General features: G+C 47.4%; 4 protein-coding genes across 4 annotated transcripts; 3 read left to right on the top strand and 1 right to left on the bottom strand.

Moving 5' to 3' along the window:
- Positions 1–612: 612 nt before the first annotated feature.
- Positions 613–1,662, top strand: CH63R_03550 (Dienelactone hydrolase; the record flags this gene model as incomplete). Its single annotated transcript, XM_018298525.1, has 1 exon — positions 613–1,662. The coding sequence occupies one exon, from the start codon at positions 613–615 to the stop codon at positions 1,660–1,662; it is 1,050 nt and encodes a 349-aa protein (XP_018159771.1).
- A 3,350-nt stretch (positions 1,663–5,012) lies between these two features.
- CH63R_03549 (Alkaline proteinase) lies at positions 5,013–7,109 on the top strand (the record flags this gene model as incomplete). The annotated part of the gene is made up of 5 exons (XM_018298524.1): positions 5,013–5,465; positions 5,532–5,825; positions 5,897–6,167; positions 6,247–6,621; positions 6,730–7,109. The coding sequence occupies 5 exons, from the start codon at positions 5,013–5,015 to the stop codon at positions 7,107–7,109; spliced, it is 1,773 nt and encodes a 590-aa protein (XP_018159770.1).
- Positions 7,110–11,477: 4,368 nt separating this feature from the next.
- On the top strand, positions 11,478–15,325 carry CH63R_03548 (Histidine kinase; the record flags this gene model as incomplete). The annotated part of the gene is made up of 3 exons (XM_018298523.1): positions 11,478–11,533; positions 11,621–14,614; positions 14,668–15,325. The coding sequence occupies 3 exons, from the start codon at positions 11,478–11,480 to the stop codon at positions 15,323–15,325; spliced, it is 3,708 nt and encodes a 1,235-aa protein (XP_018159769.1).
- Positions 15,326–16,940: 1,615 nt separating this feature from the next.
- Positions 16,941–21,114, bottom strand: CH63R_03547 (Ankyrin repeat protein; the record flags this gene model as incomplete). The annotated part of the gene is made up of 2 exons (XM_018298522.1): positions 16,941–17,105; positions 19,264–21,114. 2 exons carry the CDS (start codon positions 21,112–21,114, stop codon positions 16,941–16,943), a joined length of 2,016 nt encoding a protein of 671 aa, XP_018159768.1.
- Between the last annotated feature and the right edge of the window lie 311 nt (positions 21,115–21,425).

Raw genomic sequence — 21,425 nt, 5'->3', positions numbered from 1 at the left:
ACAGTGGCACAACACAATCAACAACCGCTGATTTGTTTGACAAAGGGGTCGAAGGCATGCGAAGATTACCCCCTTAAGGAGATGCACTGATCGTGCGAATGGAGAACACGATGCGCTTTTTGTTCGTAAATGAGTTGTCGAGAGATGCATGCGTACCTGTTCTTTCTCCTTACCTAGAATTTAGGGGGTTGTTATTGCTAATTAGTACCGTGATGACATGATTCCTTGGCCTTGCTAACTCCGCAATGCCCGTGTCAGCAACACTTACCACGCAAGCTTTCGCTCCGCCAACAGGGTCAAACTCCTTAGCAGAACCCATGCTGATGTCTGGTGACATGTATACTGCATCTTGTCAGGGACTTGGAGAATAATCGTTCAGTCGGCCTTCGGGATAAGCGGGTTGCATGATTCCGTCTAATTAGAAGAAGTAAGTCGCCCATCCAAGTGCTTGTCAAGGCTGTTTGCTACAAATAGACTGCGTTGCCTCTCATGATGCAATTATAATATCGCCATCTCATCCTCGATCTTTTTCATTGCGAACCCAAAGCTTTTGTCCACCAAGATCCGCGCCCCAAAGCAGACTTACACTCATTGTCAACATTCGGAGAAATCATGATGCTCAAGCAAACTCCCTGGATAATCTCTTTACTATTTACCTCCATCCTTCCAAAAACTGCAGCAGCAGTTTTGGAGCCACAATGGGTTCACTTCGAGAGTGATGGCATATCTCTCGCGGGCCATCTCTACGTCCCGGACACGAACTCGACAGGCACAGTCGCGGTCAGACGTCCCGCGATCGTGGTTGGGCATCCACGTGGTGGTGTCAAAGAGCAGACTGCCGGCTTATACGCTCGTGAGATTGCGGAGCAGAGCGGATTCATTACTCTCGCATTTGACGCAGCCTACCAAGGAGAGAGCGGAGGCCTCCCTCGCTACCTCGAGGATCCTTACCAGCGTGCGAACGACGTCAGGAACGCTGTAACATACTTGTCAACGCTTCCAATCGTTGATGCGGAAAACATTGGGGCATTGGGCGTTTGCGCCTCTGGGGGTTACGTTCCCTTTGCCGCGCAGACGGACAAGCGTATCAAGGCTGTTGCCACCGTCAGCGCCGTAGATTTGGGAACGCTGAACGCCGAAGGCTTCGGAAGCTACGGTGGCCCTTTTTTACCAACATTGAACGGGCTTTTGGCCGAGGCAGGCCGCCAACGTACCGCCGAGGGACTGGGCTCGCCCCCCAATCAAACCCGTATTGTACCGCACACACCGGCAGACGTTACACCTAACTTGCCTGTCTTCTATCAAGAGGCCCACGACTACTACAGAACGCCCCGAGGTCAGGCCAAGACGTCGCCTAACTTGAACTTGTGGCGAAGCGTCGAGTTGCTGTCGACCTACCGATCATACACCTTTATGCAGCTGATTTCGCCCAGGCCTTTGTTGATGATTGCTGGAGGGGCAGCAGACACGTTATACTTCAGCGAACATGCCATAGAGCAAGCTGAAGAGCCCAAGGAGCTTTACATCATACCGAACATGACACACATTGATCTCTACGACCAGACTACGCAAAGCACTCCAAAGCTAGTGGACTTCTTTAGAAGTCACCTACGGTCTTCTAATAACAGCATTCCTGCGCAAAGGCGTTCTTGTCACAACTAGAAGCATGTGGAGAACTGGGCTTTACTGGATTACAGTCAACTAGTCATCTTTACAAAACTCAACATAGCCTAACGTCCTGCCCTTACAAGTTTCTTGCATCCCTAGTAGGTGTGACTGCAGAGTTAGAGCTTGTCTAGCATAGCATAGGTGGAAACATGTTAGCAAAACACTGGATTTTACTAAAACTATTCGTTATCTGCTATTCACTATTGATGATTCTGGCTTGTGATCCTACTATCTGTTTATTAAATCACCAGTATGTCAAAATTGACCAGCCGACGCCTCCTCTACAAGAGGTATTGACCGACACTGCACCAGCTCTTGGACCAGTGGATGCACAGAGTGCACATAGCAAGTCCCGTCATGGCCCGCTCGACTGAAAAGATGGATAGAGTCGGGGTAAAATGTTTCGAACCACTGTTGGCCAGACGTCCGTGGCAGATTCTGAGATTAGTGAGCAGTGGACCTGCTATTGCCTCTAACGACGGCGCGAAAAAGTTGCCCCATCTCAGGGCGTACGATATGGATAGTGTAATTGCACTTGCCAGCGGTATAAGGGAATCTTTTAAATGCAAACTCGAGCCCTTTGGCAAGAAACGTGGCCGGTGAGTCAAGGAGGCCATGACGTTATTTATCTCATCTAAGTCATTGCGACAAAATTATTAATAGCCATCACAATACAAGCAGATAAGGGATTTACGAATGAGACGCGGATAACTGTGATGTGAACCGCATGTTCGCAAAATTCTGGCCTGCTGTATCGTGAGATGATGGTGTGTTTGGAACGTAAAGACCTTATATGCTCCAATGTAGCCGTGGTGTGCTGGAGTTGAGTCACAAATTGGTCAGAGAGGTGAAATTCCATCAGCTGAATAAGAGATACAGTTGTTTTCAGTCTTTGAATGAACAGGCTGCTATCAAGAGGATGAGATTTTGAAACCAGTAGCATCGCTGGCAGAATACAAAAAGCGAGAGGCGTTAATACAATGGCAACATGCCACATCCATAGTTGCACTTGCCAATATGTAAAGGGAGTTATGAAGTACAAGGTCAAGTTTGAGCAGGGCATGACGAAAGTCAAGACGGGAAACCAGGTGTCCAAAGTCGTGATGTCAAAATGGATCACATGCTAGTGTTCAAACGATTGATGCTTAGACGACAGCAACGATTGACGGAAAGCCAAGCTGCCTGCCGCATGGATTAGGCGGTCTTCGAGGCTGACAATATTCAGAATTGCTAGAATAAGCAAGGGATGCCACGCGCTTCCGATCGTGTTACCGGTAATTCGCAAAGATGTTGCCAGGATAAGTTCCGTATACCATAGAAAACTGAGCATTGGCAAGTCATACGTGGAGAATGTGGGCGCGTTTAGATGCCTTTGAGCCGCTACTATAGGCTGACTCAACTCTTTGTATGTTCCTTAACTACCTAGTGTCTTTACTAAATTAAATGGGACTGTAGAAAAACCTTTGCACAGTATTCTCGAGCACATGCGCCAGATCACTTCGTACTGTAGGTAACATGATGTCGAAGTGGTCCCCTTGGACTACATGTGATTGCACACGGGCTCCTGACAGATGTGCCCACTCATCTGATTGCCTAGCTGCTTCTTCCATCGAACGTACTTCTTTCAACCACGCCCCGGAAGCATTGGTGCGCTTCTTCGTGTTCTCCCGAACGAAAGTGATCATTTTAGCTTGGACTGCAAAACCTTGGCCGGGAAAAGCGAAAAGTCGCCCTGGGCAGACCAGACAGTACACTTTGGTCCCGTCAGTTCCATCAACACGAGGAGGTGAAGGAGTCTATAAGCTGTTCATGAGTATGCAATAGAGCATATGTCGCTTCTGCCAGTCTGGCACTGCCGTCGGGCGCCCAGGCCACTCAAAAAAGCCTGTTGCCTCGAGATGCTCAACGCATACCCCGCCTGGGCTGGCGGCAAAATGGGGTGCGTGGGCGCTGGTATGATTTGATGAGAAGCAGACCACGAAGCGAGTGGTCCTAGCGAGCGAGCTGGGCAGCGCACTTATAGGCAAAACGCCCGCCGATAGACTAGCCGCCGAGCATGTAGAGACCCGTGGTTTGGACACGGCAGATGGCGTCCACGAAGAAGGAGCAGTACTCCTGCATGGAGCAGTCAGAAATGTTTTCCATGCCGTGGAACGGCGATTCAAGGGCGAAGATGGTGGTGTCTGTGTGAGTAAAGAGGACGGCGGAAGGCAGGTGTATATCACGCTGCTCTCTGAGGCATCCAGGAAGAGACACAAGGTGTTTTCCCCGCAACCACGTCTCTGCAGCAGGACGGCCCTGCTGGAAAACGCGCTGCTGCTGGTGGGGACAACGGGTGCGTCCGCGACTCGACCAAGGCTTGGTGATGCGGCTTGAGACTTCGAGTACGCAGCCGTCTCACCGGTTTCTCCACGCGATGCTGCTTCTACGTCAGGTCCCGGCCCGTCATTCCTGTGGCATGATAGTACGCCATCATTGCTTTTCATCAGAACATCACGTTAGGTTTGCGTCTCCATCAGCGCCAGCAACGGGATCTGCACGCCGAAGTCGGTGCGTATGCGGTTGAGAACAGACATCATCAACAGCAAGTCGATCGCAATGTCTGCGATTGTTTGGCTAGAGGCTGAAGATGCCGCTCGCATGCAAGTAGACTGGAGCGGCCCAGCAGGGATCCACTTCATGCAAGTGTTGCCGTCCTAACCTAATACGCCAATGTGTGCAGATCGAAGTGCCGCGGAGCCGCAGCCCGTGGCATCCCTGCAGGCAGATAGCCTGTTCCATTAGTTATCTTCTATTCGAGCGTAACTTCGAGACCTCACGGAAGGTGGCTGTACGTCTCGGCTCCCGGCTTACTGACAGTTAGTCAGGGTAGCCAGCAGAATCTGCATATATGAATGAGGAGAAAGAGTGTCTTCTTCGTACTAAAGAGTGGATAGGATCAGGCCTAATGCTATCCTGAAAAGTCTTACAGAGCTAGTACTAGGTGGAAATAATAAGCTGGCCTATTTTAGTATCATCAGATTGTCCCGAATAGGTTACATCCATGACTCGCATAGAAGCATGCATCAAGTCTTTTACTTACCTAGTTCCACTGTTAAGATTTGATGCCTAAGAGAGACGCAAATGGCGCAGATCAAAGCCGATCCAGCCGGTGTCATATCTGCCAAGTAGACATAGATCAAGGCCGCTTCTCATCACATAAGATTCCTACAGCATCCGTACTCTCAATTCTTAACCATATTTACAGCCTTACCCTCTTGTGCTCCAGTGTCTCACATGCTGTTGTAGAGCCTACAATCACATTTTACTCCCTATCCGTTTGCTACTCCTTACACTTCTTACAAATGCACTTTAGCAACCTCCTCTGGTGTCTTGCTATGCTCCTCTTGGGCAATGGAGTTTTATCCCACCCCTACCATGGCGGATTGCGGGATATAGTACACAAGAGAAGCTACCTCTTCGCCAGTCGACAGCCGTTCTCCAACACCAGGAGACAAGCAAGCGCCACACAACCTCACCTAATGCTACCAGACCCAGCCAAGCCCAAGGCGTCCGCACCCAACTCTACGTCCTCGGCCCTATCGTCTGCCTCATCCACTGTAGCGCATACCCAGTACATTATACTCGCAGCACAGGACGCTACTGGGGAACAAATCCAGTACATTAAGAATATCCTTTTAATAAACACTTCGCCAGAGTCTCTAGAGGAAGTTACTAGCAAACGCACCGGCTTAGTCGCTTTCTTTGTAGCAGCTATGAGCTCCTCCCAAGCCGATGCCATAGCAAAGCTCCCTGGTGTACGTAATAACTCTCTCCTAGTTAACTCCCTACAGCGTGATACTGAACGAAAGTGTCTGCTATAGGTCGGCAGCGTGGCACCTGATGTGAGGCTTAAGGAAGACCAGCCTCTATCGTTAGCGCCGCTGCCTTTGACGTCTCGCCAAGCACCAACCAAGGGCTCGCACGGCCCGCCACAGACGACCCTCCAGGACCCGGCCGTCATCCGCCTTCAGCCTGGCGCCGCTGAAGAACTCAAGGTCATCTCACAGCCCCCCGGCTCGTGGCGAGATGAGCTCCCTGGGTTTGGATACGCCTCTGAGGCAGGCAAAGGCGTAACGATCTATGTGATAGACAGTGGCGCCAACTCTAAGCATCCGGTTTGTCTTTGCCTCAATACAATACAAAAAGAAAGCACTAAAAGAGGCCAACTGCTAATGAAAGTAAGTAGGAATGGACTAGTATGACAGGGAGTAAGGACTTTATGTACGTTGACGGCGCTGTGCAGGAGGAAACAGACTACAGAAACCACGGCTCCTGCATAGCTTCTAAGGCGACAGGCCTAAAGTACGGTACTGCCAAGGAAGCCAACATAGTTATGGTCAAACTGCCTGAAGAGTGGTCATTATTGGCTATTACTAAGGCGCTTGTAATGATCAGCAATGACGTTACCCAGAAGGGCATTAGGGGAAAAGCTGTAATTAATATGTCTTTTCGGAGTTGTAAGTCTTATTAAGTCCCTCCCTAGTATAATTTCTATTACCTCGACCAGTTTGCTAAGCCAGTCCCTATTAGCTGTAGTATTGGATAAATCCGATATTTCAACCTTTAAACAAGTTATTGTCGATCGTTTAGCTGAAGACATTATTATTGTAACATCGTCAGGCAATAAAAAGACAGTAAGCCCTAAAGTTCTTTATAACACTATCTTCCTACACTTTAACGAACCCCAAGCTAACAAATTCAAGGGGTCAAGATTAGACAAGGTGTCAGACTACCCAGCCCTCTTTGGCAAGACAACAGACATCATTGTTGTTGGCGCTGTTGACAACGTCGGCATCCGCGCCACAAATTCTCTGGGCACCGGCAAGGAGCTAACCACATCAGCCCCAGGCCGCGGCAAATGCGCCTCAGGAGATTCTAGCGGCTCGAAACAGAGCTCTGGCACTTCCTTTGGTAATTTCCTCTCTCTTCGTATCTCTTAGCCCCCTTTTCTCTTTGCGTTACCCCTTCCTGTCGAATTGCACACAAGAAGAAGCCAATTGCGCTAACATAACGCACCAGCCGCCGCTTCTGTTGCAGGCGTTATCGCCGTCTGGCTCTCCCAGGACGAATACCGTACCCGGCTCCAGGTTTCCGGCAAGGTCGCCACCAACGTCAAGGCCATGGTTAAGTCCCTCTCATACCCGCGCATCAGGCGTGGGCCGCCCGTGATCTGGAACGGCGTCGACCCGCGCCGCTTCGCCCGGCCCCCCAAACCCCAATGGAGCAAGAAGCCACAGGGCTTCCAGCGCGTCTACGAACGGGACAATGTTGAGAGCGGCATCTACGTCGCTACCTCAAACAGCGCGAGCGAGGGCGTTACAGACAACATTGAGCAGTGGTGCCTGGACAAATGTATAGGTGAGTCTACCCCGCCTGTCCACCCACCCCCCACAATGTGAGATACAGAACACAAAGAATGACAGCAGTTCCTATATGTGCTAGACCGGTGCGCCTCAGTCTTCATCTTCCGGGTGCTAAGGCTTAGTCGCGGGGCATATGACCCCTATTACATCTGCAACAGGTACATTAATAAAACACTATGCTTAGGCGAGAGAGACTTGCTAATCTAACGTCTAGGTATAACTCGCCGTGGTCGACTGACTTTCTAGCACCTAGTCAAGTCATTGTTGATGCAGGAGTAGCATTTAAGTAAGTTATATCTCTCTCTATATTAACTAAAAATGTATGCTATTAGATACGGCTAATACTTTAACAGTAAAGTACAAAGGGACTAGCTATATATCTACTACTAACTCTTTAAAGTAAGGTAGTATAGCCTATAAGAGCTATAAAGTAGAAAAGATAATAAACTCTATTGTATACTAGTACTATTATAAAAACTATAAATGTAAAAAAAAGTAGTATTTAATACTATATAGTACTTACTATTATACTAATAATATAAAATAAAAGTATTTAATATAGTACTTATAATTAACTTAGAATAAACTATTTATATATATTTAATATTTAAGAATACTAATTTAACTAGTGTAGAACTAATTGGATCCAGTAGTTAAGACTAGTTATACAATGCAAAAAAAACATCAGTAAAAAGCCTAATACAAGTACTATACTCTATTCTTATACTGTCAACTTAGTAAGGTAGCTTATTTAAGAATATACAGTACTATAGGCTTAGTATAGTCTATTAGACTATGTATTGAAAAGACACAACTACAACAATAACAACGTCTTTAATAGAAAGGATTAAAAAAGTTGACTCGGGCATTGACGCAACCGATACTGACGATCCCTGTGATAATGATTTAGATGTAGAAGACTAAATCAGGCTCTTTAATAGCAATATTCAGTCAACTGAGTATTGGCGACGCAAGGTCGAGGCGTTCAACGAGGACCCCTTCGCCTGGCCTGCCAGGATTACAGCCCTAGGACGACGGTGCTTCTCGATGCCGTGGAGGAGCAGTGGCGACAGTATGTGCTCGTAAAAGAAATGCAGAATCTTAAAGAAGAGCTCTCTAGGCACCTTGGAATGTCTTTCGACTAGTCTTCAAGAGAGCTGTAGGTGAAAAGGTTAATCTGAAGCTGAACTGCAGCATGCATGGAGCAGGTTTATTCCACAGCAACACTAATGCTCCTGCCGACTGCTCCAGGTTCTGCGAGATTTAGGGAAGAAATACCATTTAATCAAGCAATAGAGAGCTAATCGTTATTTGACGATTGACGATCTTAAGTATTAATCGGGATGACGCTGAGTACAACAAAGAAGTCGTTCAAGCTTAGAGAACTGCGCATCCTTACTGTGCCCTTTCTCCTTCTGCTTGCTCCAGCCGGTTCTCGCTCAGAAGCGACTCTAATCTTGCGGTTCAAACTCATCAGGGTCGTTCTAGCCAGAGACCCAGAAGGCAGGCAATTAAACCATATTTACATTATAGGAAATCATACTCCATCCCTGAGACGATGTTCGATCCGTCCTTGCTCCTAAGCCCTTGCACATTCCTCGTAGGCGTCTTCTTCCGACACCGAGCTTTCAATGCATCCGGTCTCACCTCGTCGCACCATCTTGATAACCTCGACATACATCCTGGCGAGCGGGAGCTGCCACTGCCGTTGAGGACCTGAACGACATCTTCATAATTCGTTAGGCTATTGAGACTGTGCTCCGGTCTCGCCCTCGGTCGACACCAGAGGCAGCAGTCTCTTACTCTACCTCTGATCCGCCTGAGGGTGGCCAGTTGGACCTCGCTACACGATCTGTGTTCATCACTAACGATAAGGAGCGGCCCAAGAGATGCTTTATCTGTATTTGAAAGGCTTTGGATTTACATCCGGATGACATGGGCCGATTGGACAAGCTTACCTATGAGTTTTACACATCTAGTGACTTGACCAAACACTTCCGAAAGAAGCATGTGTCCAAGGTTGCGAATGACGATAGACCTAAATCCAAGATTTGCAGAATGACGCTCGATGAAGGCTTGATCCGATCTGGTAGCGTTGACAAGAAGATTGAGTTTCAGCTTGCAGATGCTGATGTGGTCAGAAAGATATTCAACACCGTGTTTCAACAATCTCCCTTCTTTATCACCTCGTTATTGAATACAAGAAAACCACTTGTGCTACAACCTAGCTCAGAGGGAAGTGTCGATAGGAATTCTTCGAGGACGTGCCGCAATAACAATGTACTGCTCAACAAGGCGCTTCTTGAAGCGGTATGTAAGTGCAGGCAAGGATTGGCAAACGTCACAACCAGGGCTTTTGAGATCTTAGCCGTTCACCTTGAACAGACCAACGTAATAATTCACACTTACACGTCCTCTATGCGCTTTCAATGAAGATACTCCTTTTGAGCGGCAGCTCTTGGTAGGGTTCCCGTGATTAGACTCATCAGCGATTTCATCCATGATGTGCTGGCTTCTTGGCAGCCACCAGCATGAAACTTGGCGCATCATTGCAGGAGCGTTAGAAGGAGCTGGCGCTAAGATCCATCGACCTTCTCAAAAAGGGAAGGGCAGGGGACACAAGAGTCCAAAGTTCAAATACGGTCCAATGTATTATCGTGACCATCGACATCAAGATCGAAATTGTACGTTTCATTTCCAGCGCGGCTTGTATAGCGATTGACTTGAGACAAAGAGTTCAGTCACTTGTATGCGCACATCTGCGTATGGCCGATTGTAAATGGATCGAGACGTTGATTCGTCCCATGGCTGCCCCTGAACGGTTCCCTGCCATAGAGCTCATCCATAGAAGGGTTCACAAACGAGACGGCCGCATCATGGTGTCAGAGCCATAGCCAAACACAGGAATGTCAGAAGTTGAGACTAGCGTCTCGAGGCAAAGCATGGCTTGATATTCTGCTCTGATAGACGGTGCCCGCTTCATTCCAAGAATTCTGGAGGCAGCCGGTTGTGTAGGTATACTGATATAATTAGATAGGTATAGCGACTATACTGTCCCCACGACGAGTTCCGTCCCTCACTCTAGATCCCGAACGCGAGCCGAGAACATAGCGAACTTGAAAACTCCCTAGATCACAGAGAAACTTTTGAGCTCATGCTCACACATCGCTTATGCAGACAGTGATTGCACCCATCAGCGGCCGACGTCATCGCTCCTCGGCCATGTGTCCTGCAGATGATGTTCTCATGAAGGCTCCTTGACTCAGTGCCCTGGTACCGGAAAACAGGTCAACATTGTCTGAGAATCGATCGAGCAACAATCGAGAATGCTCTGACATCACAGCGATAGCCCTAGGAACCGTGTCTGCGAAAAGCAAGTTGGAATCAAATTTGGAACCCGATTGCTTCTATTGTTTTCTCGATTGATTTCAACCCACTGAAAGCGTACCCGTTGAAAGTGTATCCGCTTCAATTTCCACCTAGCTTCCAGAATTCAAGATTCTTATCCATGGTAGAAAATCTTGGTTCTGGTAGTTGATGCATCCTAGACTTTGTGGACAAGGGGGGGCGGAGTTGAAACTTAGTCGTCGAACCCTTCCCCATGCCCGGTTGAGTCGTCTTCGTGACTGATGATTGGCTGAGGGAGACTTCCGAAGCACGGAGTGGTCTCCGGAAGTCTACACTATCCAACCAAACAACGATGACGGTCTCCCGTCTGCATGTCAAACTGATGATCCACTAGGGGACCACGGACATGAAGGGGTTCAAAACATTCAAAGGGTCCAGACCCTATCATCTATGAGACGCCCCTCCCGGAGACAAGCCCGAAGCATTCGGTTCAGGTCAGCCATGTAGACAGAAGAGGCACCGCAGGCCTCCTGGCTTCTGCCGGCGTCTACCTGCTGCTCCACGGTTCTGAAGCCGGGCAGTCCGATGCTCAAGCCACCTTCCCCCCTTGTGGCATCGGGAGGCCAACGCGCTCGCCATCTTGTCGTCTTGACAGGCACTGTGTTCAGGGTCCTGCACGGTTTGACATGGGCTAGTGGGCGGTGGGTTTTCCTGCCGTCAATCCGTTTTTTTCTACTTTCCCCGATTTGTCCAGTATCATTCGATCGATCTCTCGACGCGAATACGCTTGACGACCTCGTCGATCGAGAAGTTCCCTACATCGAAAACCAAGAACTAGTCGGGTTCGAGCTAACGCGTTCTTCGTGTTGGGTTTCTTACCTAACTCATAAGGGATCATAGTCGCCTCAAAGGCAATGGATGTGTTCACACCATGTTCCGCTTTTGAATCACGAATGTCGACAATCCCTCCCCATTCTTTCGTCGAGATCTACCGCATTATCGAAGCAAGTCCCACCAGAGCCTGGCAAGCAAGCCACAGTGGCCACTGATCACGGGATGCCCAACCACGTTCGGTCTAAGTCGGAGCTGACCCGCCAGCGGGAAGTTTTCAAGTGAGTTTATCTGCCTGCACTGCTTAATCATCATGGCGTCTCTTCGTTGCGTTCAGTTTTTGATGACTGACTTCTGCCTCTATTCAGATACGCTTCGTCCATCTTATCCAATATCGACGTTCACGAAGATGGTATCCCACAAACAAACGAGCCACGAACTGCATCCGACAACACCGCGCTCACGGCATTCGCCCAGCTGTGCGCCTGCCAGACAGGCACATCTCGATCTTTCATTTCACTATTCGACGAGAAGCATCAGTATGTAGTTGCCGAAGCCACTCCGAGCCTCCCGCTCGTGCCTAGCATCATGCACGGAGACCTATGGTTCTGTGGTCATGCCTTTCCCCGACGCAACGGCATTTGCGAACACACCCTGTTTGAAGCCGACAAGGTCCGCGACAATGGCAGTCACAAGCCTGCTGAGCTCCCTGTTGTGGTGATCCCCGACCTCACAACAGATACACGCTTCAAATCGAAAGCCTGCGCCATCGGTGACCCCGAACAACCTCCCCGGTTCTACGCGTCGGTCCCTATTCGAACGTCAAAAGGAGTCAGCATAGGCGTAATCTCTGTGATGCATCCTGTGCCTATTGCGACTTGGTCCAAAGTCGAATCCCAGATTTTGAGGAACATCTCCAATGTCGTCATGAGCTACCTCGAAGGCAACAGAACGACTGCTCATTTACGCAGCGAACGTATGAACAAGGGAATCTCGGCTTTCATGGAAGAAAACTTCAGCCTGTCGGGAAGCCAGCTGGGACCTTCTGCTGCCGATCTGGGTCAACCGGGCATGTCAAGCGACACCTCCAATACCGCCCCCCAACACCTCAGGGACAGACTGAGCCTCAATTCTCTAGAGCCACCACCCTCGTCGACAGGCTCGGACACGGCTGACACTCAACCAACGCCACTCTCGGAACTCGACGACCCTTTCTCCACGATTTCTCCTTTGGAAGCAGTACTGACCGGGGACACATCGATACCCAGCAACCCGAGCCCTGCGAGTAGCCCGAGCCCTACCTTGCCTACCATCCAACCAGCGACCATGTCGGCCTTCGAGATTCAGATGCATGCGGAAACATCGCGGAAGAGCGCCATAAATCTCATCTTCTCCAATGCCACAGAGAAGATCAGGCAAGCCACGGATGTCGAAGGTTGCCTCTTCCTTGACGCTACCCCGGGGGGCTTTGGCGCCCTTAGGAGTCCGGCTGTAGAGGACCCCAGTTCGCAGCTGGGTTCGTCTTCTAACAGTAGCGACGAGGGCACTGATTCTTCGGACAGTCAGTCATGGCCACCGGCACGAGTCCTTGGGTTTTCAACATCTGAAAGGGGGGGTATTGATGGCCCTGAGCACATCACACGCCATGCGGCCGTTGCGGAAAAGCTACTTGCAACACTCGTGAGAAGATACCCCAAGGGAAAACTGTTTACTTTCGACGCAAGCGATAACCTTCACCCCACCGACTCATCAGAAGAGGACCGGCTCAGGGCGCTCTCGACACTGCAAGATCATCTGTTGCAAAGTCGTGGCGGCCATGCGCGTCAAGGCCCTCGGAGCAAGCCTTGGGCTAGACAGAACGAAGGCCGAGATCTTCTTCGGATCTTTCCAGGAGCCCGTAGCGTTGCGTTTGTTCCCGTATGGGACCCACGGAAGAACAGATGGTATGCCGGCGGCTTTGTCTACAGCCGACAAACCAAGCGTGTTTTCACCGTTGAGGGAGAGCTCAGTTACTTGAGAGTTTTTGGCATACTCGCCATGACGGAGACCCTGCGCCATGAGTTAATACTCGACGAAAAGGCTAAATTCGATGCGCTCAGCTCTATGTCCCACGAACTACGGTCTCCTCTTCACGGCATCATCCTTGGAATCGAGCTTCTCAATGATACGGATTTGAGCGTTGCCCAGGGTGACATAGCTCATACGCTTGAAGCCTGTGGCAGAACTCTTACTGACACTTTGGATCATCTTCTCGACTACTCCAAGGTCAACAACTTCCAGACAACTCGGCGTCCGCTTGCTAGGGGCTTGCGCCATGGCAAGCCCCAATCTATCGGTGCCGGCATGATGACACTGAACTCCAACGTACAAATCGATGTTCTTGCCGAAGAGGTCATGGATAGCGTTTTCGCCGGCTTCAATTTCCAGCACATGTCCATCGCGCAGCTCAAAAAGAAGAACAGAACCAGCAATCCTGATGTTGCTGCCAATCAATATCTTGACAGCCTCAGGGCTCAAGAAGAACTCGGCCTAGGATCAGACAATCAACATACCAGCCAAGTCGCCTTTGACGATGTTATGGTGCTTTTCGATGTGGACCCTAACTGCTCATGGGTTTTCGATACTCAGCCTGGCGCCATCCGTCGCATCATTATGAACCTCTTTGGCAACGCGCTGAAATACACGCATAGCGGGGTCATTAAGGTGCTTCTCGAACAGAAGAGTCCGAAGACCGGGGGTGCCAACCGCGAACGACAAGTAACCATCACCGTTTCTGACACGGGATGTGGAATCGGCGAAGATTTTCTGCGCTACCAGTTATTTAAGCCATTCTCTCAGGAAGACCCTCTTGCGCCCGGCACAGGCCTAGGACTAAGCTTGGTCAAGCGGATGACCTCTCAGCTCCGTGGGCGTATGTCGGTCCAGAGCCGTGTCGGGCTGGGTACTTCGACCAGCGTGACGCTGCCTCTTTCGGTCCCTCTTACCGTCGCAACCGACGAGCCGAACTATGCCTCCGAGGATCCGTTCCCGCAACAGCGCTTGGAGCTATCTGGTCTTCGCATCCGACTACTCGGGTTCGAAGGCATCATGCCGTTAGTAAACGGTGACAGCCACGACAGTCATGCATCCATCGAGAACATTTGCCGAAATTGGCTTCAATTGGAATTAGTCTCAGAATCTCAGGCACACAAAGCAGTCCCCGACCTGATCCTGGTTTCAGAGGACGCGCTTCATGAGAGGACCAAAGACAAGACTCTTTCGAAGCTCCCCTGTGTCGTCGTGTGTGTCAACGCCCTTGTCGCTCATCAGCGTTCATCTGAGCGGAGCGATTACAAGGGAATTGTCGAGTTTATCTCCCAACCGTACGTGCACTTTAATAATGATTCAAGCTGTTCAAATTGCTAACGAATACCAGCGTCGGACCCCGCAAACTTGCCAAGGTACTGCTGTTGGTTTTTAACAGATGGGCAGCTGTACAGGCAGAATGGGCGAGCTCAGGCCCCGACTCGCCGCTAACGCCGGCTCAAAAGACAATCGAAACATCGATCAACTACCACGGGTTAGAGACACCTCCGTTGTCAACAAACTCTTCGACTTCAGACGTTCCAATTGTTCCTGCGAGACCAAAGCAGCCAAGGATGCTGTCTTCCCGGCCAAAGCTTTACAAGCCCCCTTCAATCGTGAACCTTACATTGGAGTTCTTATTGGTGGAGGATAACCCGATCAACCTTAAAATCCTCTCCACCTACATGAACAAGCTCGGGAGGAAGTATCACACGGCGACCGATGGCTTGCAGGCCGTTGAAGCGTACAAGAAGAACCCAAGCGCATGCAAGTACATTCTCACCGACGTGTCAATGCCGGTTATGGATGGGTTTGAGGCGACGAGGCAGATTAGAGCCCACGAGCGGCTGCTTGCCCTGAAGCCGGCGACGATCATTGCGTTAACAGGGTTGGCTTCGAACGATTCGCAAAACGAGGCGTTTGGAAGTGGGATGGATCTGTTTTTGACGAAGCCGGTGAAGCTCAAGGAGCTCAGCTCTATCTTGAAGTCTCGTGGGTTGCTTGGATAAGCAATTGGGCCAAGGCCATGAACACCACCAAACTAATATGTATTAATAAACGATTCATGAAGACAGAAAAGAAAAATCATAGCCTTCTTGCCTAATAAACAGTACATGTTGTTGTTACAATGTTTTCGTTGCTGTTGATTCTTGACTACACACATCTGGCTAATCGACTCTTACCCTTCCCTTTTTGACCCCAAATTCAATCTGCCTAGAGACCCTGTTTTGATATCCAGATGCTGGTTTATTGAGTGTGAGTTCCAACATGGCAATTCTACGCACTGGATTGCTCTTTGCGCCGTTTTCCGTCTCATCGTGACTCTGAAGAAGCCGCTTGAACTTAATGAGTGCCCTAAAGTATTAATAGATTGACTGAAATTATTATGCGCGCTGTCGAATAAAAGAAGTTATCCTTAATAATATACAAAATCTACATTTATATTATCTTCTTGTTTCCTTACTATATAAGTATTTTAATACCTGCGTAATGCAATGGCAAGCGTCTAGCAGCGTCTGTGTGCACTGCGCGCAGACAGTTAGTTTAATTCCAACTGCAGGAACCCCTATTGCAGTAGTCTAATTAGTTATTAGGTTACCTACTGCATATAGAGCCCTAGGCCCTACATGTACAATAGGGCTCTAATAATAGTGCACGCATTAAGTTAAAAAGGCATAGGGTTAATAGGAAAAGGGTAGATAAAAATAAGATCCCTTAATAAGTATAAGAATATAAGGGGGTTTTTCCTTTAACTCTTTAAAGGGGAATTTACCTCTTATATATATAGGTTAAAATATTTGTATAGGGTAACTTAGTACTATATAAGAAGTCTTTATTAGATAGTCTCCTATTAATAGGTTCGCATTTTCTGTCTGCGCTCGAACTCTACATACTGATGGGTCTCTAACTGAGAAAAATCTCTCTGCGCCTTTTCTAGTGAAGTTAATTCTAATTCACCTCCTCGTGCAAAAACTTGAAGTAACCCAGTCTCCTCGACATATCACTACCGTCACATGTGAGGAGGATCTAATAAGATCGGCGGATTTGCGTAAGAAGTAACCTATTTCGCTAATATAAGAGGCTAAGAAAAGGTAGGCGAGAGGTAAGTGAGAAATGTTAGGTGGGAAACGGCGGCCTAGGGACAATGGAACTTGCATTTACTACAGACTTGTTTTTTTAAAGGCTGAAAGTTCTACTGCTTATATTGTCCCCTTTTACTAGTTTAAGACTTCTTTGTAAGACTGGATACTGAAAAATGTCCCTGCTCGTTATTGGATGGTGTCGGCATTTGTTGATCCTGCGAAGCAAGTCCCAGCAACATGCTATGCAGTCAACTGGCGCTATTGCATGTCAAGGGGATTAGAGTGTTTCTTGCTTAATCTAAGCGGTGTCCTTGGAGTCGGTCTCCGCAGAGGCCTTGCCACTGTAGATTCCAATGCTCTGGCGCTTTTCAATGTCTTTGCTGTTGGTAGAGGAAGCAGCCTTGCCTCCGTAAATACTAACACTCTAGCGCTTCTCGAAGTCGTCTGCGTCAGTGGAGGAAGAGACTTTAGCACTATAAATGCCTACACTCTGGCGCTTCTCGACATCCTCGCTTTCAGTGGAGGAAGAAGCCTTGCTGCCTTAGATGCCAAAGCTCTGGCGTTTCTCGACCTCTTTGCCATCGGTGGAAGAGGAGGCCTTTCCTCCGTAGATGCCGACACCCTGGCGTTTAGTGATATCAACCTCGTCTATGGTCGATGTAGCCTTGCCACTGTAGATGCCCACACTTTGGACTTCGCGCTTCTCCTAAGACTATGAGGCGTTGAGTTCGTCCAACTCTTTCTCAATGGACTCCTGGGAGCGGGATGCAGTTAGTAGAGTAAGTACTAAAGAGGCGAGCAGAGCGGCGATTAAAGCGGGCCTTATGATTGCAAAACTTGCGCTTGTAATTAAAATAGAGGGTTGGTAAATGGATAGAAGAGTGTAGTTTGGATTAGATTTGCTATTAGTGTGAGTAATTAAGTGCTTTTCTAAGAGAGACTTTTTCTTGTAGTACACTAGGTATATTAACTATATACAATATAGAGGGGCCCTTCTAGGCTACGCATTGTGTGAATGTGTTTTTATTTTTCTAGGATTTAGTGAGGCGTATTGAGTATGACAATTGCATTAAGTTTTCTACTAATAATCTTCTAATAATATTTCTATTTCTAACTTTTAGACTTCTATTGTAAATAGTATCAATTGTACTGCACCTACTGGATAGTGCAGATTACAGCCTGCAGTTAGCCTAAGTATTACTTAATTGTTGTAATCCTCAAAATGTCCTCCTACTGCTAGGCTATCCTACTAATAAAGAAGTAGAGCCTCTACTGTAGGACCTACCTTATTCTAATAATTAGGCCTAAATTAGCTACTAGGCTATTAAGAAGAAGGAGTACTAATTTAATACTTACAATATTAATTATAGTATAATTATCTATTCTAGTATTAATAGTAATAGTACTATATAATAATTTCCCTCTATATTATTTAATAATAGTACTTATTTAAGCTACTATTAACTACTGCACAATTTCTAAGGAATTATAGTTAAGAGAGTAGAGTAGGTTAAAGGGGTTATCTATACTAAGTATAGCTATAATTAAGTAGAATATAGCTTAATTAGATTAGAAAGAAGGATTTAATTTAGTTACTTTAGTTTTGTGCAGCTGAGGGATAATTTATCTGGATTGCAGGTTTTATAAGTTGCAAGTATAGTTAATAGGAGAATTCTAGGAGATTCTATTCTTACTAACTATGTATATTTAAAAAGCCTGCATCTTAAGGTTTAATACTTCTATAGTTAAGAGTTCTTAACCTTAATAGTATAGACCTTAATAGTGGTAAAGCTATCTCTAGTAAGTTAATCTAGTATTAAGTTAAGTTAGCTTTCTACCTTACCTCCTAGCCTATACTTTACCTTATTTACAATTCAGCCTGTAGAATTACTATACAATATTAAACTAACCTGTATTACTTTAGATAGACTATACTAATTCTATAGTACTGTGTATTCTTAAATAAGCTACCTTACTAGGTTGACAGTATAAGAATAGGGCATAGTGCTTGTATTGGGCTTTTTACTGCTGTTTTTTTTTTGTATTATGTAACTAGTCTTGACTGCTGGATCCAATTGGTTCTACGCTAGTTAAATCAGCGTTCTTAAATACAATATAGAGGGATATTTAAGCATCTCTTAATACAGGCTGTTTCTAATTTAAAATAGCTTTTTCTTTAAGGTTTTTCTAGCTATTAATGTAGTCTCTACTGTAGTATAAGAGGTAAGTAAAATACCTACTACATAAAAATAAGCTTTTTTATTCTTAGTCTTAATACCTCTTTTTTATAAAAGTAAAAAATAGCTTTAGTAAGTAGGCTTATAAGCTAGCTACAACTCAGTAGAAGCTAGAGCTTCTATAAGTTTAAATTATTAGTATTAGAGTTAGGAAAAAAAAAAGAATATCTAATACTATCATCTTAGATATATAGGAGGTATAAGTTAAAGCTAATAAAAAAGAGAATACTGCAGATAAATCTAGTAAGTTTAATTTACCTAGTAAAGCTAAAGACTATATTATAGTAGCATCTAGAAGAGGGCAGTAATTAAATAAAAACAATAGTAATATTAGAGATAGTTTTACTTTTAGGTGTCTGTATGTAGGGTGTGTCTAAAAGTAGGTAACCCTAACTTATTCCCTATGCCTAACCCTACCTACACACTACTACCTCTACTTATAAGCCATTTAATAACACTCTCATGCCCTTTCCTAGTAGCTAAATTCAAAAGCGGTGGTACTCCTACCTGATGCCTTATGGAACCTTCCGTTTCATCCCACAACAGGCAAACCAGTTCCAAATGTCCATTCCAGACCGCATAATGCAACGCCGTCCACCGATTTCGGTCGACCTTCTGAACACTTACTCCTCTATCAACAAGCCACGTGGCTGTCTGGATATGGCCTGAAAGCACTGCCAGATGCAACGCCGTTCTGCCGTCACTGTCTCGCAGCTCTGTGTCTGACTTTTCCCACAGATACTCGACAACAGCCTGGTTCCCGCGAAACGCTGCCCAGAGGAGCGGTGTTCTCTGCGACGCGTCAAGAACGTTGACGTTAGCGCCAGACTCCTCTAATAGCTTCAATATTTTCAAAGACCCCCCAATCGCAGAACAGTGTATTGGCGCGACTCCGTCTCTGCCTTGAGCAGTAGTGTCTGCCTTTTTCCTTATAAGAGTACATATAATTTCGTATACGTCGATAATATTGTCGTTATTGCTGGAGTCCACCTTGTTGTCGGCGTCCTCGTCTTGATCTTCTTCGTTCTCATTGCGGCTACTTCTCACGTTTTCATTGTCGACGTTGTTGTTGCTATTGCCATCATTGTCTTCGACTTTGTCAACGTCTTCGTCACATTCGTCATCTTCATCATCTTCGGACTCGTAGTTGTTGTCCTCGTCGCCGTCGCTGTTGCCATCGGCGTCGCCGTCGCTGTTGCCATCGTCGCCGCCGTCGTTGTTGCTATCGTTGTCGCAGTCGTCACCATGCGCTGGTCTAGATTTACAAGCGTAATGTAGTGGCGTCCATCCAAATAAGTCTTGGGGACTAGGGTTTGCTCCATAAGCCAAAAAGTCTCCTATAACCTTGTGGCGATGCTCTGATGCATACTGCAGAGGCGTCCAACCGAAGATGTCCTTCGCGTTGATATTCCCAGCTAGGTCGACTCTAAATGCTGAATATGCAGAGGCGTCATCTAGGCTATCGTTCCAAGCTGCTTGGTGTAATTCGGTGAGATGGAAACTTATAGGATACTCGCAGCTCTTTTGGTCTTCATCGAGCTGGATCCCGCATTCCCACTCACGTCTCTGGATCTCATATAACCTCAAAAGTGCTGCGACGGTGGGATGAGCTTTAGGCCAGCTGAAGAATTCGTCCTGCAGTTCCTTCTTCAGTTCCTCGAGGCTTCTCACGGCCTCGTCTCCCATGTCACTGCTTGGTGGTGCCATGTTTGTCATGTCCAAGGCCATGCTGACTTGCCGCAAGAACTCCAACACCACCGCTGCTGTCTGAATTGAGAAGTCATTCAGTGTTGAATATGATTTAGCAATAGAAAGCAGCCAGAGATATACCCCACCGGCTTCTGTCCAAAGGTGATGCTCATCGGCTTGTCTGGTGGGCTGCCTTGCCAGCTCCACAATAGCAGACGCATGCGGAAGATTGATCTCATACTGTTCGGCCTGTTGGCTTGCCAGCTTCACAATGGCAGTTCCTTCAGGGAGCTTGTTCACCACACTAAGAGAGGGGATCATGCTCAAATAGATGTCGTCCAGGTTGCCGAGCCCGATAGTTTCAATCCGCCTGGCCAACTTTGAAAATTGATCGTGACGAAGAAAGAACGATTTCCAGGCTTCTTTGCCTGTTGCTGCGTTGTTGGGATGCACCTCTGCGAGGCCGGAGAATGGATGTTTTTCCAGAGTCTTCGCAGCTGCCCCAAAAAAGCTCGAGAAAATGTCCAGGGCATACAACGAATTCAATGTCCCGTGAAACTCGGTGGCCAAAACACCCGGGCCGTCGTCGTCCGCCCATTCGGCTTCTTGAACATTGAAATGTGATAGTCCTTTTACCTTGCATCGAGAACTGTCGCCAGTCTGTTGGCGGATTAGGTTGACTCTAGCAGACCCCACCACTCTGTGGTTTCTGCACTCCAGTATTTCAGTCGCTTTGTCACCCTCGAAAAAGCGACGTGCCCTGACGATTCTGGCAGACTCGCTGCTCATCCACCAAGAGAGATCTCGATGCAGGCTGTCACTGTAGGTCCCAAGAACACGAAGGCTACGTCTCCCAGACGACCCTTTAGCGCGCAACCAACTGTCGTCTCGTTGGTCTCCAACTGGTAAGTCAAAGCACCCACTTTTGGGCCACCCCCACATATAGGCCACCCAAAAATGAGGGTATTCCCATTAACACTAGTATATTCAATTAACTATTAACTGCACCTAGATGCCACTACAATACAGCTTTCAGCCTCACTAGGTAAATTAGCCTTACTAGACTCATCTGTAATATCCTCTTTATTACTAGCTTCAAC

Source organism: Colletotrichum higginsianum, chromosome 3 (assembly GCF_001672515.1).
Source record: "Colletotrichum higginsianum IMI 349063 chromosome 3, whole genome shotgun sequence".
NCBI lineage: Eukaryota > Fungi > Ascomycota > Sordariomycetes > Glomerellales > Glomerellaceae > Colletotrichum > Colletotrichum higginsianum.
The sequence above is the reverse complement of the archived record's forward strand: the minus strand, read 5'-3'. Positions and strand labels throughout refer to the sequence as shown.